The sequence below is a fragment of the Falco naumanni genome, chromosome Z, assembly GCF_017639655.2.
Source record: "Falco naumanni isolate bFalNau1 chromosome Z, bFalNau1.pat, whole genome shotgun sequence".
Classification (NCBI taxonomy): Eukaryota; Metazoa; Chordata; class Aves; order Falconiformes; family Falconidae; genus Falco; species Falco naumanni.
In genome coordinates, this window is record NC_054080.1 from 30,087,063 (window position 1) to 30,102,730 (window position 15,668).

The 15,668-nt window shown below is 39.5% G+C and overlaps 1 protein-coding gene across 2 annotated transcripts in view; it reads right to left on the reverse strand.

Annotated features, from left to right (window-relative positions):
• LOC121081118 (leucyl and cystinyl aminopeptidase) overlaps positions 1-15,668 on the reverse strand; it is a 67,080-nt gene that overhangs the window by 28,380 nt on the left and 23,032 nt on the right. The window contains exons 2-4 of one of the 2 annotated variants that reach the window (XM_040579837.1): positions 12,260-12,366; positions 8,570-9,410; positions 4,340-4,478 (exon numbers count right to left, since the gene is read on the reverse strand). In XM_040579837.1, coding sequence (XP_040435771.1) covers positions 4,340-4,478; positions 8,570-9,387 — 957 coding nt within the window. In that variant the 5' untranslated portion in view covers positions 9,388-9,410; positions 12,260-12,366. The remainder of the gene's footprint in view (positions 1-4,339; positions 4,479-8,569; positions 9,411-12,259; positions 12,367-15,668) is intronic. The other variant, XM_040579836.1, reaches the window with a different exon arrangement.

The following is a 15,668-nucleotide window of genomic DNA, read 5'->3' on the forward strand; positions in this document are numbered from 1 at the left end:
ACATCTCACAAATATTCATTTCTCAAATGGCTTCCTATCTCCTTGGAAAATGAGCAATACAGAAAATGCTGCTCTGCAGCAAGAAAGGCTAGAAACTTAAATGTAAATGGGTCCTAAAGTAATGAGGAAGAAAGAGATGCATTAATGACCTTATAGTAAAGGCAGCTCATCACCGTTTTCTCCATGTGGATGATTCCTCATTGTGCATACACGTCAAGTACACAACATTAGTGTCCACAGAGCACCAAAAGATCTACCAGATGCTTTGCAACATCACTTGGAGCTGAGCAGGGCCAGATGGGATGGGGAGCAGCTCCTTCCTAAGCACAGAACCCCACACGCTCTGAAGGTCTGCCAATGCAAGGCAGAAGTTAGGGGAAGATCCAAGACTAAGGCAAGTAACAATCTGCCTTTTGCAGATTTAATTTACACGTCCTGAGGTGTGAGCGTCAGCTATTTCCAGACTAATTACAGGAAGATTGTCTAGCAACAAATAATAAGTTGTTAAACAAGAAATACAGAGTTGCCCGTTCAGGCATGTTGGCTGGACCAGTTAAGTCACAATTCTTGACAACACAGAGCTTGAGCTCTAACTAGTTTCTCTACAGATTCTCTCAGGAAAGCTGAAAAGCCTGCTCTTACCTACCGACACTCACTGTCCACTGCATCAAGTGAACCACTTGCATAATTTGCAAGAAGACACAATGTGAAATCTCAGTCTTGCCCAATGCCACAAACATGTGGCATTTTCCCAAATGTCTTCTTCCTGTCCATGCAACGTTGCATAAACATCTTGCACAAAAGACATGAAATCTGAGTGAAATCACAGAAAAAAGTAAGGAAGGTGATGGAGGAGCTAGATTAAATGGCTCAACAAAGCAGTTACTGAAGAAGGCAGCTTGGAGATGCTGTACAACCACATATGGCAGGGGAAAACAAAGGAAGTAGATATGCCTGCCTGCTACTGTGAGGGCTCTAGCTTATTCTTCTGGAGAAGTCTATCACCACAATGGTAATAATAAAGACATAATAAAGGAAAGTAGGCAGGTATTGCTACAAAAATAGTAGCACCTAGCACCCAGGGAACACCCTTCTTGCTCTTGAATTGTCCTTACCATTTTCCTTCAATAGCTAGCCACAAATGACAGTGAAAAAGAGTTGATCGTTATTTTGCCGTCACTCTATCTGCCAATTGTTATCCGCCAAGCTGGCAACCAAGATGCTAGATACCAGAGGTATACCAGTTAATTCTTTCTCAACTAACAGAGATGAAAATTATCAAAGAAAATCCTTTCTCATCTTCTTTATAATGATGTCATCAGAGATGAGCAAAAGAACATACAGGCTACCTCAGCATTACAGTAGCAGTAAACAGTCTATAGTAGTGTGTGCAAGAGGAAGAGCTGAAAACAAAAATACTCTTAGTCTCTCTGAGAACCAACCAGCGTCCTTCAGAGTACCCATCATCTATGGAAGGTACATGGAAGAACAGAATAGACTTCTAGCAACTATGTGCTATTAGTTCAGCAATGTCTGCTGTACATATGCAGCAATGGTAAACCATAGTTTACTTTTTCTACTTGAAGAACTATGGAAGCTGTTGAAAGTTGCCTTAGCCACTTGTCTAACTCCTATCAGTGGAAAGTGAGTGAGCACTATTTCTTGTTTACATAAAACAGGAGAGTTGTCCAGCAGTCTGTTTCTTAATTCAGTGAAGAAAAGAGCAGCAAATAAAGTGTTCTTAGGCCTGGACATAAACTAAAGTGCTGCAACCCTGTTAAAAGTAATGGTTGAGAATTACCACAAATACAGGAACATAAACACTCATGCACTGTGAAAAAGATTTCACAAGGTTGCAGTTATGAGCCTGGTTTTGAAAAACAAGGTAGTTACATCAGCACCTGAGCTTTTGACAACACCTGGAACCCAAACTGCACAGTTTACATGTGTCCCCCTTTTTTTCATTATTAGTTAAATCGATGTCAGTATTAATAAGTTTCTGTTGGGTGAGAAATGGTGGTAATGTTTTGATGAAAGAGGACCTAGTTCAGACAGACTAGGCAGTAAATTAGTCTTGCTGGTCTGCCTAAATGAATTAGGCTTCTATAAAGGTTTCTCCAAAGGCTTACTGACATAAAGCATCACCACAAAATTCAGATATGCTCTTACAAGATTTTGTCTGAAAAGATCCATGTGAAGAAACTTCAGATTCCTCATTCATATTCTGGGGTTGCCTCTGTATTCATAGAATCATAAAATCACTTAGGTTGGAAAAGACCTTTAATATCATCAAGTCCAACCATTAACCCAGGACTGCCAAGTCCATCACTAAACTATGTCCCTAAGCATTCCACCACCTCCTTCAGCAGCCTGTTCCAATGATTGACCACCCTTTCAGTGAGGAAATTTTTCCTAATATCTGATCTAAAGCTCCTCTGGCATAACTTGAGGCTGCTTCCTCTTGTCCTGTTGTTTGTTGCCTGGGAGAAGAGACCTAACCCCACCTGCCTGCAGCCTCCTCTCAGGCAGCTGTAGAGAGCAGTAAGGTCCCCTCTCAGCCTCCTTTTCTCCAAACTAAATAGCCTCAGTTCCCTCAGTTGCTCCTCACAAGACTTGTGCTCCAGACCCTTCACCAGCTTCATTGCCCTTCTCTGGACACGCTCCAGCCCCTCTACATCCCTCTTGAACACAGCATTCGAGGTGCAGCCTCACCAGTGCTGAGTACAGGGGGACAACCACTTCTCCTGTCCTGCTGGCCACACCATTTCTGATACAAGCCAGGATGCTGTTGGCTTTCTTGGCCACCTGGGCATGCTGCTGGCTCACGTTCGGCTGGCTGCCAACCAGCACCCCCAGGCCCTTTCCCACCAGGCCCTCTCCAGCCACTCTGCCCCAGCCTGTAGCTCTGTGTGGGGCTGGTGTGACCCAGGCGGAGGACCCAGCACTGAGCCTGATTGAACCTCAGCCCATTGGTCTAACCTGTCCAGCTCCCTCTGCAGAGCCTTCCTGCCCTCCAGCAGATGAATACTCCCCACCAACTTGGTGCTGTCTGCAAACTGACTGAGGGTGTGCTAGATCCCCTTGTTCAGATCATCAGTAAAGATATTAAATTAGACCAGCCCCAGTACTGAGCCCTGGGGAACACTGTTTATGAGCGGTCACCAGCTGGATGTAACCCCATTACTACCACTCTTTAGGCTCCACCATCCAGCTAGCTTTTTATCCACTGTAAAGCAGGTGTCCAAACCATGAGCAGTCAGTTTATGCAGGAGGATGCTGTGGGAGGTGCTGCCAAAACTTTACTAAGGTCCGGGTAGACAACATACACAGTCCTTCCCTCATCCACTAGGTGGGTCATCTTGTCATAGAAGGAGATCAGATTCATCGAGTGGAACCTGCTTTTCATAAACCCATGCTGGCTGGCCCTTGGTTGCCCTGTATGTCCTGCATGATGACACTCAGAATGATCTGCTCCGTAACCCTCAGGATGATCTGCTCCAAAATACTCCCTGGCACCGAGTCCGACTGACAGGCCTGTAGTTCCCCAGATCCTCCTTCCTGCCCCCCTTGTAGACGGGTGTCACACTGGGAAACCTCCAGTCTTCTGGGACCTCCCCAGTTAGCCAGGACTGTTGATAAATGATGGAGAGTGGCCTGGCCTCCACCAGCTCCCTCAGTACCCTCAGGTGGATCACACCTGGTCCCATAGATTTGTGCATGTCTAAGTGGAGGAGCAGGTCACTAATGGTTTTTTCCTGGACTGTGGGGACTTCATTCTGCTCCTCCTCATCCCCATCTTCCAGCTCAGAGGGCTGAGTACCCAGAGGGAAGGTGTTCTTACTATTAAAGACTGAGACAAAGAAAGAGCCTAAAAATTCACACACCTTTGTTTAGGCTCAAAAGGACATCCTTCAAGATCAGGCATATCTTTCACAGAGACTGCTGCTAGTTACACAAGACTAATGATAAAGATATTCCAGTAGTCCACACGTGTGCAGTATCAACAAACAGAAAACAAAAAGTAAATCTTATGCCAACAACAAAACTCCTGCAAAATAATGCTTCATTTACATTCAACAGGAACCCCTCCCACAGCCATTCAACTGGCCCTACAATAATATACTACACTGTGTAGTGCATTGAACAGGCGTTTTCTCTATGAAGTTCCATAGTTCAAGTCTTTGAGGAAGAGACAGTTATGTTATAAAGTCATACAGTTCATAGCTTATGTGCTCAAGTCAATTCCCTGGACATTAATGCAACAAAAACACAATGCGAAGCACTGAAGCAGATTACCTAGGCAGCAGCTCTACTAAAATTCCTCTACAAAAGCAGGTACCTTTGGCATATTTGACAGAGTGGAAAGTTTCTCATCTCTTTTGATCTTGATTAAAAAAGTAGCTTTAAATGCTGGTTCATCAAAGCATGGAAAAGCAGACCTTGCTGCCAGAGGTTCAAACTGAGTTGCTGCAAACCACCTAATGGGAAGAGTAGAAAAAAAGCAAATTAAGAATTACGAAAAAGATAAACCTCAGTTTATTTATAATAGAACAGTTATTCTACCCCCAAACCTTGTCACAGCCTGTTATGGGACTAGCTTTCTGCATGGTAGATGACAGCATTTGTGCAGTTAGAATAAATGTGTACAGGAATGAAGCTGAGTTAATTAACATTGATAATATTCAGCTGTGGGCTGGTTTCAGGGGCGGCAGGTTGGCTGATGTGGATAAGGTGCAGCTGTGGCTGGTTCCTGCTGAGTGGTTAAATAGCTCTAAGGGGCATGGAAGGGGAGCAGCCAATGAAGAGAGACCTGGAAGAAGCAAAGGGAGAGAGGAAGAGAGACCTGGACGAGGAGAGACAAAGAGAAGGCAGTAAAGGGACTGACATGAAGAGTATGAATAAACAGTACGAAGAGTAGATGGACCTTTGAGACCTTGTGGGGGATTGGTGGCTGTGCCAGGGCAAGGTGTGCTAACTACTTATTGAAGTTAACCTGGTATGTGATGGTAAAAGACCTTGTTACAGCTCACTAGTTTTAAGAGTGCTGTGACATAAATGTTTCATTAACTAAAGGGGGTTTTAACCCCCCAAAAAATGTATGTATTTGAGGACTAATCTGCTTGACCGGTTTTTGTCTTCTTAACAAAGAAGAATACACCTGGAATAATACAGATACAGAACAATCACCAAAATATAAGCCAGCCAGTTTCCAGCAAGAGGGAGAACAAAAACAAGATTAAATTACATTTGTCAGCATGACCACTGAATAAGAGTTTTGAAACCTTACAAGGACTACAAGGAAGCTTTTTTCCATCTCATTGACATGCCTCCTCCTGCAGATGCTCCCACAGTTCATCTAACCGCACACTTCTCCCTTTGCCTGCTAGTAGATGGATTCTGTGGAAGTTCATGCACCATCTTGTCTCTAATTCAACAGCTAGGACTTCTCAGAGATCTATGCTTCTTCTCCAGTATTCTGATACTAGCTAGTCACAGAAATTACATCTTTTCCTAGAGGGCACCTCTGACTTATATTCTGCTCCTGCAAGAACCCTGGGAGCTCAACAAGAAGTCTGCCAATTTAAGTCTTATATTTACTGGAGCTAATCAGTGGAGAGAACAGTGGTTCAGAGTTTTCTTTGTTTTGGATTTTGGGGTTTATTTTTGTTAACCTACTGCCAAGCTTTCCACTAGTTTTGGGGATTTTTCTTTTCTTTTGTACCATGACTCCAACATTTTTGGTCCTACAACTTTTCTAAGGAGGCACAGATTAACCTCCATGCCTGCTTTCATCTTATTATTCTTCTCTTCCCCCTGACGGACAATCTTGAAGATGGTGCAGTAAGTTTCTTTTTCTTTTTTTCTTCACTCCAAGATTTTACAGAAGAAAAACAAAGAACAATTCTGCATAAAAATACAAAAAAGGCCCATGTTTTGTTGTTGGTTTTTTTGTTTGTTTTTTAAATTTGCACCTGGCAACAGTGAGTTATTTTGCTATTTGGTGATTTTTATGTTTTTGTGGCAATATAAAACATTTTCAAAAGAAAATACATTTTCTTGCAAAAGCAGCTTGATAGTTTGAGTGTTATACAGAAAATGCAATAACAACAGAGGTTGTTGAAGTAGCCCGCATTTGTAAAACGGCTGACATTAAGCATACAGAGGCAAAGCCCCTGGACATAGAAGAGTCAGGGAAGGCAATGGAAATGATGATATCAGCATGGAGTTATCTGAAAAAGATTTACTGAAAAGCATACATGTTAAGGCATGTGCTACATCCTGTTCCTGAACAAAATCAGGTAACACTGGACTGAAGGAGGACGAAAACTCAAGAACTTACTGACAGATCATCTCTTTCCTCTTTGAATACTTATACATTCTCTTTCTACTACAGTAAATAGAAGAAGAAAACAAAGCTTCAGCTACATAAGGAGAGGAAAAAACATGGAAATTCAAAAAGGGGCTGATCATTCAAGTGATTTTTGCCTTCTAAATTTACTACGTTCTTATTCCCATTTATTAGATGGTAATGCATGTCTTTAATGTCTGTGATAAGCTACTTAGCTCTATTTCATCTTGTGGTCATGTTCTTCTGATGTAATCTACAACCTTTGTGATTCTTCATTATCCAAAGCATTCCGCAACAGAGACAAATTACAGTGTTTTTGCTATGACGATGGAATTCTGAAGCTTATCAGCAGTTTCCCAAGTGGCAATAGATTCTCTCCAATGATAATGCAAACACTGAAATGTTTTAGTATAAGCTCAGGAACAACCCTTTCAAAAAAGGTTTATCAACAGCACTTTACCTGGGTGATCTGAACAGTCATCTACATTTGCACCCTAGTAAAATACACACACCTTCATCAGAGATGCAGGCCAACTGAAAAAGATCAGCAATCCTTTAACCCAAATTTATTTCTTAGAATTCTTGATTGCTTTAAGAAAGCCCCTTGGACTACTTCACATGAAGACCAAGGTCAGTTGCTGACCAATTCATGAACGCACTAAGTGTTCTGCAGTTCATCTGAATGTGCCAGGTTTTGCATATATTTGAAAACAACTATTGCAGCTAACTTGTTTTCTTGTACACTTCAGCACTACATCATAGACCCACTGGGATCTAGATAAAGAGAGTTTCAAAGCCAAATTGTGAGCAAACTTTAGAAAAATAAACTAGTTTTGGTTTAGTTGTCTGTTGTTAACACTTAGAATATTTTGTTTCAGATTTAGCAGGCCTCTCTAAGTTTTTGTTTAAAGAATAGAACAGAAATACATCTTTCTTATGGTACACAGCTCTCTGTCTATGAAATACACTAAGCATCTTGTTTTGTTTAATTTTTTTTAAAGATGAGCAATAATTGAGGAACTTAAATAATATTAGCAGTGTGCAGAGAGAAAAATTATGACCAAGTTTGCCACACTTCTGTTTTATTCTTCAAGGAGTCTCACTGAAAAAGTTTGCAACAGCTCAATGAAGGGTCTGGTTTTAAGTAACTGAAATTAAATACAATCTCAGCATGATCCTCTTCTCAGAGAATACTTTCAAGTCTATGTTGTCTATTTGTAAATGTTTGGGTTGGTGGTGCAAATTCTAAGTCCTGCCGTCCCCTTTCAGGAAACAAAATCTACTTATTATATAAATTCCCAAAATATTAAAAACTCTGTTGCAAAGATTTGTAACACTGATAACACTGATTTTTCTTGCTTTTTCCTTTACATCTCATTTCAGTTTTTTTTAATCTTTAGATCTTAGCAGTTCTTCACACAAGCTTCACACAAGCCTTTACTGTATTTAGCAGTTGTTTTGTGGGTCTTTCAAATGTCAGCTGGTCCTGGACTGACCCATACTGCTTTTTCTGTCTTTTGTTTATTACAGTGCTCTGTTTCTAGAAAACCTGCATGGATAATTACATGTTCAACAAAGGCATGAACACTCTTAAGTACATGACCAGTATAAGGTCCAATTGAACCAGGTGGTGGTGGGTGGTAATTTCATTAATTTTCTTGGTAAAAAGCACTGATTTACCCTTTTTAAAAATGAGTGTGATATTTCCCTTTTCTCCAGTCACTGGGGACTTCTGACTGTCATGACTTTACAATTGAAAGAAGCTTGCCAACTACATCTGTTGGTTCCCTTAAGACTGTGGGGTGCATCTCACTGGATTTCATGGACTTCTGTATGTTCAGGTTCCTCAGATGATGTTAAACATGATCTTCTCTTACAATAGTGGACTTTGTTCCCCCTGTCCCTGCCTTGAGACTCAAGAGATGTGGGAAGAATTTCCAAAGAGAGAAAGTAAACATTAAAAAAACAAAACCCGACACTGTAACTACCTACAACCACTATACTGCACTACATTTAACTGATGGAAAGGCTATCATCACTTAATGAGCTCATCCGTGAAAGACATTTTTCAGGTAGGTTAATTGTGGAACTAAAGATCAATTTCACTCAATAAGAATCAGTTGCACAAAACATCCAATAGAAAAAGAAACCCCTGTAATTTCTATAATCAAAGCACAATCTAGAAGTAAAAGAAGAGAGAAGCTGCATTTGTGGGCATACCTTTGCTCAGAATTCTCATCCTTGTAAGAAATTTTGTAAAAACCATAATAAGTATCTGATAAATTAGATGAATATTCTATGTTGATAGTATAATTCTGTCCTACAAGGAGAGCCTCAGGAGCCATGACAGCAATCTGGTCATATAGTGGATACTCCAGGAATTCGACTGGCTTTGCTTGGTGCCCTGCTGCTGAAGTAATGGTTGCCTTGGTGATATTAAGTCCTGAGCTGTGAAGTACAATCTTCCAAGTTACCTGAACGATGTTAACCACTATCTTTACAGAGCCTGCAAATTTCAGAGTAGTTAGGTTTGGCTGCAAGACAAGATCATAATGCAGCGGTACAACATCAGTAGGAAGTCTAATATTTGCCCATGGGAATAGTTTTCCATTGGTTGCCAAAGGGTATATTAGTTCCATTGTATGATTTTTTTTATGGCAGCCTTCTTTGGTAAAGGTACATTTGGGAAGAAGATATATCACCATTATTAATGAAATTGCAATCACAAGAACAACTGTGCAAACCACCATGGTCCTCGTAGAGGGCACCAAACATGATCCATTTGGATTTTGTCTATAGACAGACATGTTATTCCGGAGACCCGAGCTTCTGTTCATGAACGACATCCCCAGCAATTTTGCTGATGACTCATAATCCTCTTCATCATCATCCATTTCATGTTCTCCAAGGCCACGCACCAAGAGCCGGGAGCTCCTTGGTTCATATTCCACTTCATCAGGCTCCAGGGGATGTAAACAAGGCTCTTTTGCCAAGTCAACCACATCAGGCTCTTCTTCAAACATACTGTTTTCAATCATATTCCTGGGCAACTGAATTCGATCTGAAAAAGAAAAGATCATATGTTACATGATAAACAAAAGGCATGATTATAATACCTCAAAGATAGTTTACTGAATTACAGAATGGGAAACACTTTTAGAGCACATACAATCAAGAGCCCTTCAACATTCTCTCTCAGGTTTGTTTCCAGAAAACATTTCTGTGCTTTTCTGCCTACTCTAATTTTTCGTTCAATATCTTCAAAAGGATGCTTCCATTGCACATGCTCAATCCTATGTCTTGCACTGTAACTGGGGATCAGCAATATCACTGCACAGTGCTCCCAGTTCATTGATTTCAGTGTCTTGGCTATATTTCCTCTACCCCAGTAAACTACATTTGTACTCAACTACATTAGTTAAGACAGAATATCCTTTATGTTTCAGGGTAAACCACAGGCAGCCAATACAGTCCTAGAGGTGTTTCTGAATATTCTAGTTACTGAGCTCTTTAATAGGGGAGAAAATATGCCAATGTGCTGGCAGCTACACAAATAAAATATCCATTTGACATTTTCAAACTTGATTTTTCACACACACCCCAAAAAAGATAAAAAAATATTTCTCATATAATAATAATGGCAGTATAAAAAAAATCATTCCAATTGACATATTTATTTAAGAGCTAACCCATGTTTCAAGCAACCCTTGAAACATTCCATGCAGGTAAGAAGTTAAATCACTGCCAGTCAAGACTCTTTGTCTCCATAAAATCTGTCCTTAATAGATCACTGAACATAAAAGAACTGAAATTCATGCCAACTTTAAAAAGCATCAAATACTCTCATATTCTACATGCAGTTACATTTTAATCAAAACTTCTGGTCATGTCTGTACGTGTTTATGTAAAAGGTTGTCTTTCAGGTAACTGGCTCAGTGGAAAGTGGACAAAAATAAAACTTTTCAAAAGAGCTATATACAGGGAATGGGACATGGATACCCAAAAGTAGCTGACTTAGAAGCAAGGAGCTTTTTTTTCACACTGTATTTAATCCACAGCACCATAAAAAAACATAGGAAGGATGTCAACTGGCTTTTGTTAGGACACCACACAGCTGTCTAGAAAACAAAACAATTCAAATGGAAAAGCCATCTATATGGAGATCTCTCTCCCCAAGAGATCCTATTACCAAATTTTTAGGGCCTTGAAATTACAGTTAATTTCAATAGTCCCCTGTCACAGCTTCTGTCTAAGAGACAAGTCAAAACTTCTGCCCAGCTGCAACACTTCAGAAATGAAACTTATCTCTTTCAGACGTGAAGGTCTACTGCTAACTGATCAATAATCACATCATGCCTCTACCCTCCACATTCTATGTGTTCAGAACGAGGAAGATAAATTTTTATTTGGATCTAAATGTACCGAAAAGTAGGTTGACTTTCATTAAAGTTCTGACAAGAATGTACATTTTGCCAATCTATGTACAGCCTAGAATATCAGTGTTCATATAACACATTACTGATTTTATCTATATTGCTAAGGTTCCATCCAAGAACTGAGGATAATATTATACAGAAATAAATTATATAAATAATTTCAGGAATATAACTATATATTGTGGCTTGATAGGACTTAAAATGCTAAAACAGATTAATGGAAGATTAATTACTGTGAGGGTAAGGATGTATGGGTTTGTATTAGCCTCTTTTTTCCGTTGTTTTTTTTTTTTTTAATGTCAGGTTTCTATATGGCTGAAATTTTCAAAGGTGAAAGTAAAACTTCATAAAGAAAAGATGGCAAGAATCTTTTCAAGTCAGATACACCAAACTCAACATTTACTCCAAAATGTATCAAGACTTCCTGTTTCAAGGCCACAAACTCAGATATCTAGTGTCAGCAGCTGTAACACTGAAAAGGATGGAGCAAGAATCCTTATTGTAGCCCACATTCTATTATGCTTTTCTCTTTGTGTGGTATCTGTGTTTTAAACCTCTAATGATACTTGTCTGCCACTTATTTCAAAGTTACACTGACAGACTATTCAGATACCTTCCAAACAAATAATAGCTTCATAAATCAGCACCTTGCATCTCCAACAAAAAAATACTGCATTACTTTAAAACAGATCAATCTTGAACATTTCTCTGCAAAGGCCTAAAAATAAGAAAAAAGAAAATAAAAAATCCTACCCCACAAAAGTAAGCCAGGAAGAGGAAGGTGCACTGGTCAATCTGAACAAGCAATATGGAGATGGATGAAAGCAGGGAGTTTGCTGGAATTTGGATGTACCTGCTCACCCTTTGTCCCATTGTAAACATCCTGCTCTGACTAGTAATAGGATCATAGGGTCATAAGACCTGAGGTTGGAAGTGACTTCAGGAGGTCACCTACTCCAACCTTCAGACAAAAGCACCTTCTAAAGCTGTCTGTCCTTACGGCATTTCCAAGCACGGTGCTCTTGTTCCAGCCTTCAGGCTGTGGCTGCAATTCAACGGTCCAGCACTACGGTCTCTACATTAGAGCATGTGCACTCATACATCAGGTTGGAGGTTTCACACAGTAAAGAAAGAGGATAGAAAGCTAAGTTGCAAGTGAAAACATACAGGCAAATTAGTGGAGAAAAAAACGGAAAGACAAAGTATTGTGCAACAGAAGCTCTTTTGTAATTTCTCCACCCAAGAATAGTTTATCAAGAACTCACTAAACTACTTCTAGCAGAGATTCTTGCTGATTACTCCCTCAGCTGGTTGCTTTCTAAATCTGCATGCTAGCTTTAAGCAGATTTGTAAACAGACTAAAGACCAAATTTCTTCAAGTCCCAACACAATCCCACCCCAAAACAACCAGCGGCTGGTGGAAGATACCCAAATCAATATCTGCTATGTAGAAAAGGCAGGTATTAAGACTCACATCTTAACCACTCCAAAAGGTAGCAGCCATTCAGTACACAGCTCCAACCCCAGCCATGGCATGTGCTGCTGCATGGCCAGCAAAAGAGGTAGAAGACAGGGGAGGCACTGTAGAGGGAAGGAGGAGAAAGATAAAGAGCATAAATCTAGCAGAAAGTAGGCTTCATCAGCTCTGCTGCTTATAGAACAGTCTGCTTTTTGAAGAGCTTATTCTCTAGCAAGTTTCTTCTAAAGCCAACTATCTTAAATTTTTCAAAATTACATGCAGGCACTAATAACTCGTCTAGTCAAAAAGAATTCTACAAAAAAATCTCGGACTGAAACTAAGACAGAAAATCTAAACCAGAAGTTAATTTCAAAGCAATTCACAGTTTTAACACCTAAGAGACATTAATTTCTAGGAAGACAACAGTTAAAACGAATTTCTGCAAAGGTATTTGTGAAAATTGGAAGCAATCAAAGTCTTGATTGTTCTGCAGTGCTGAAAATCTGTAAGATCAGAACTTTACTGAAGGTCAAGGGCATCACCAGGCTACTATTCACCACTGGAAAGCACACAGACAAAGCATCAAAAGGTTACTGGAGTTATATATGCTGACATATGCATTCACAAAAGCATACAGTCAGGCTACTTTTGGAGAGGAACCATGGCAAACACGTTTAAAGCTTTTACACTCAGGTAAACTCTGGACTATTTGCTTCATGCTGGTTCACTGCAATTTATAACAGGATAGTGCGAGTCATCAATCATATGAATTGAACTCATATGACCTTTCATTTTTTAACCCATAAGCTGCTACATAAAGTATGAGCTAAAAAACCCATAGGATGAACAGAAAAAGGTATTCTCAAACTGAAACAAGCCATAAGGAATAAGCAGCAGCCTGAGGAACATGACTGCACACATCACATTTCACTGTCATCTTTCACATCAAGTATGGCAAAGAGGCAAACATTCCCATTATAAAACATACTAAAAGCACGTGAATTTCAGATATTCAAACAGATTAATTCAGGTTCCAAATATGATGCAGGAAAAATCAGCATAAATTCAAGACTAGGGAACTTTAACCTGTAAAGAACCTGCATGCTTCCAGTGAACTACCACTGCCATGCCTGAGGCTGCAGGTACATGACAGGCATTTGTGGTCAGACTAATCCACAGTTAAGGAAGTACTGATCTGAGCTGCTAAAATGCACTATAAAAATGATCTGTCATCAGACATGGAAATTTAAATCTAAATCTTTACTAAATATAAGCTTAGTGTGACAGTGGCAAGAAGGTAAAAAAAAAAGTCATGGGGCTGAGTCTTTCTGCTCCCTAATTAGCACTAATGAAATGACATTAAACTCTTAAAGCTTAAACACACCCAAGTAAAAGTGATTTTACACAATTTTATCACAAATTTTTAACTGAAAATTAGAGATTTTCAATGTCTTCTTCAATACGTGATCTATTACCACATCTAGCAGAGAACAATGAGAATACTCACAGTCTAGAAACAATCCTGAGAAGAGATTTCAGGTTAAAAACTAAAAGTGCTAGACTAATCCAGAAATCCTCCTAATACTGCAAAGCTGAAGGAAGGCAGACATTTTGTCAATGTTGTAGTTTTTGAAGAAGTTTCTTTATGGCTGCCTCCTGCAATGCAGATGCCCAAAAAACTCATCACAGTATTCAGAGCCATAACAAACCCAGTCTGTTGTTTTCTGGAAAGAGGACAGAATGCTTAGACATCAAATTCAAATGCCGTTTAGAACAGTACAGAACCATGCTGTAGGTACTGCATCCTTTGCTAATGTGAACAGCATAGTCATACCCAGGTGGTAAAAAGTGGCATGACTTAAGGACACCAAGCTAAACAGAAGAAGGTCCCTTACCTTGTTCCTACAAGACATACATCTTGCACTTCACCCTTTCACAAATCAGTTTTTTAACTTACAAAGCAACTTTACTACAATACTCAAGTTCAGTATAAAACGTGATCATGCAGGGACGATCAGGGGCTGCAGTAAAACTGTCTAGAATTTGCTCCAAGTATTTGTTTTGTCTGAAGAGCTCCATTCCCATTAACAAGAATGTAAGCTTTCTCCTGAAGTGTAAACGCCTCAGGCAACACCATGTACTGAATATCAGTATATCCAGCAATTAAGTATCTTATGATGTTTTGGTTTTGGAAGCCATCATAAATATTCTGTAGAATAAAGGAAGTCATTATTCCTGTATTTTTCAGAGTCAGCATCTTCCTATAATGCTGTTGATACCTCTTTATAATGTTAAAAGTATGTACTTTTCCCTTGCACAAAAAATCAGTCATCTCTTGGCTCTGAGGACTCATGTCTGGGTATTCTATCTCAGAACTGAAATCTTAACGCTCAAAATTATGATATGAATCTTAGCCATTCCTCAAGTTCATTCTTTTTTAAAATATATCCAGAAAATGCCCAAAGGCAACTGTTCTATTTTCAACTTTCCGTATTCTAATTAAGAGGTTAAAATTAAAAACCTGAATAATTTTAACCAAATGAATCCTGTTGGTAGGGTCACACAGACTGTTGCCACTTTCTGAGACTGAAGATCAGCACATTCTCATCTTTAAATAATGATCAGGTATCATACAGTATTTTAACTGAAAAAAATGTTAAAAGAATTATAGTAACACGTCCCATTCTGTAGCAACCGAACCCCTACTGCTGAGATAAGCACAGGAAACTTTCTGTTACCCTGGAATAACCCAAAAACTAAACAACTATTGGGTTGCATATTGTCACAGACCAGCAGATGCAGCAAAACCCAAGGCCAGACCAAACAGCCCTGCATAAAGCGTGCCTACTAGCTGGAGTGAAAAATGATTCCTCCAGAACGTAAATTATTTCGGCTGCATTTAAGTAATGGGGTAGAGCGTGCAGAGTTACTGCTACCCAAAAATAAACATTTACTAATGTGCTGACGTGTTTTGTGCCTGGTCTGTCAGGATAGAACACAGAAAAACTATGAACAAAGTACTTGTTTTGCTACTTGACTTGCTACCAAGCAACTCACGGATACTATGTCAAAGAATAATTATGTCCAATGATTTCAGGAATAGCTACAGGTGTTTAATAATGGTGTTACTTATTCAGAGCCATAATAGTGGTTTACATACCTAACTTTTATGGCCGAATTTGAAACCATTGCCCTTTTCTTAGCAAAAGCAGCTAAGACTGACCAAACAGCAAATTCCACAGAAAAACTGCATGGATTTTGTTCCTACTAAAGACTGGTTGCATTTGCTAAAACAAATCAACAGATTAAAAAGCAACTTCAAGTGTGTTTTTTTTCCTCTTACAGAGCTATTTTATGTTCATGTACCTGTCTAAATGCCACCTTTTCTAGAAGTAGTGGTGAAACGCAAGATTTCAGCACAGAT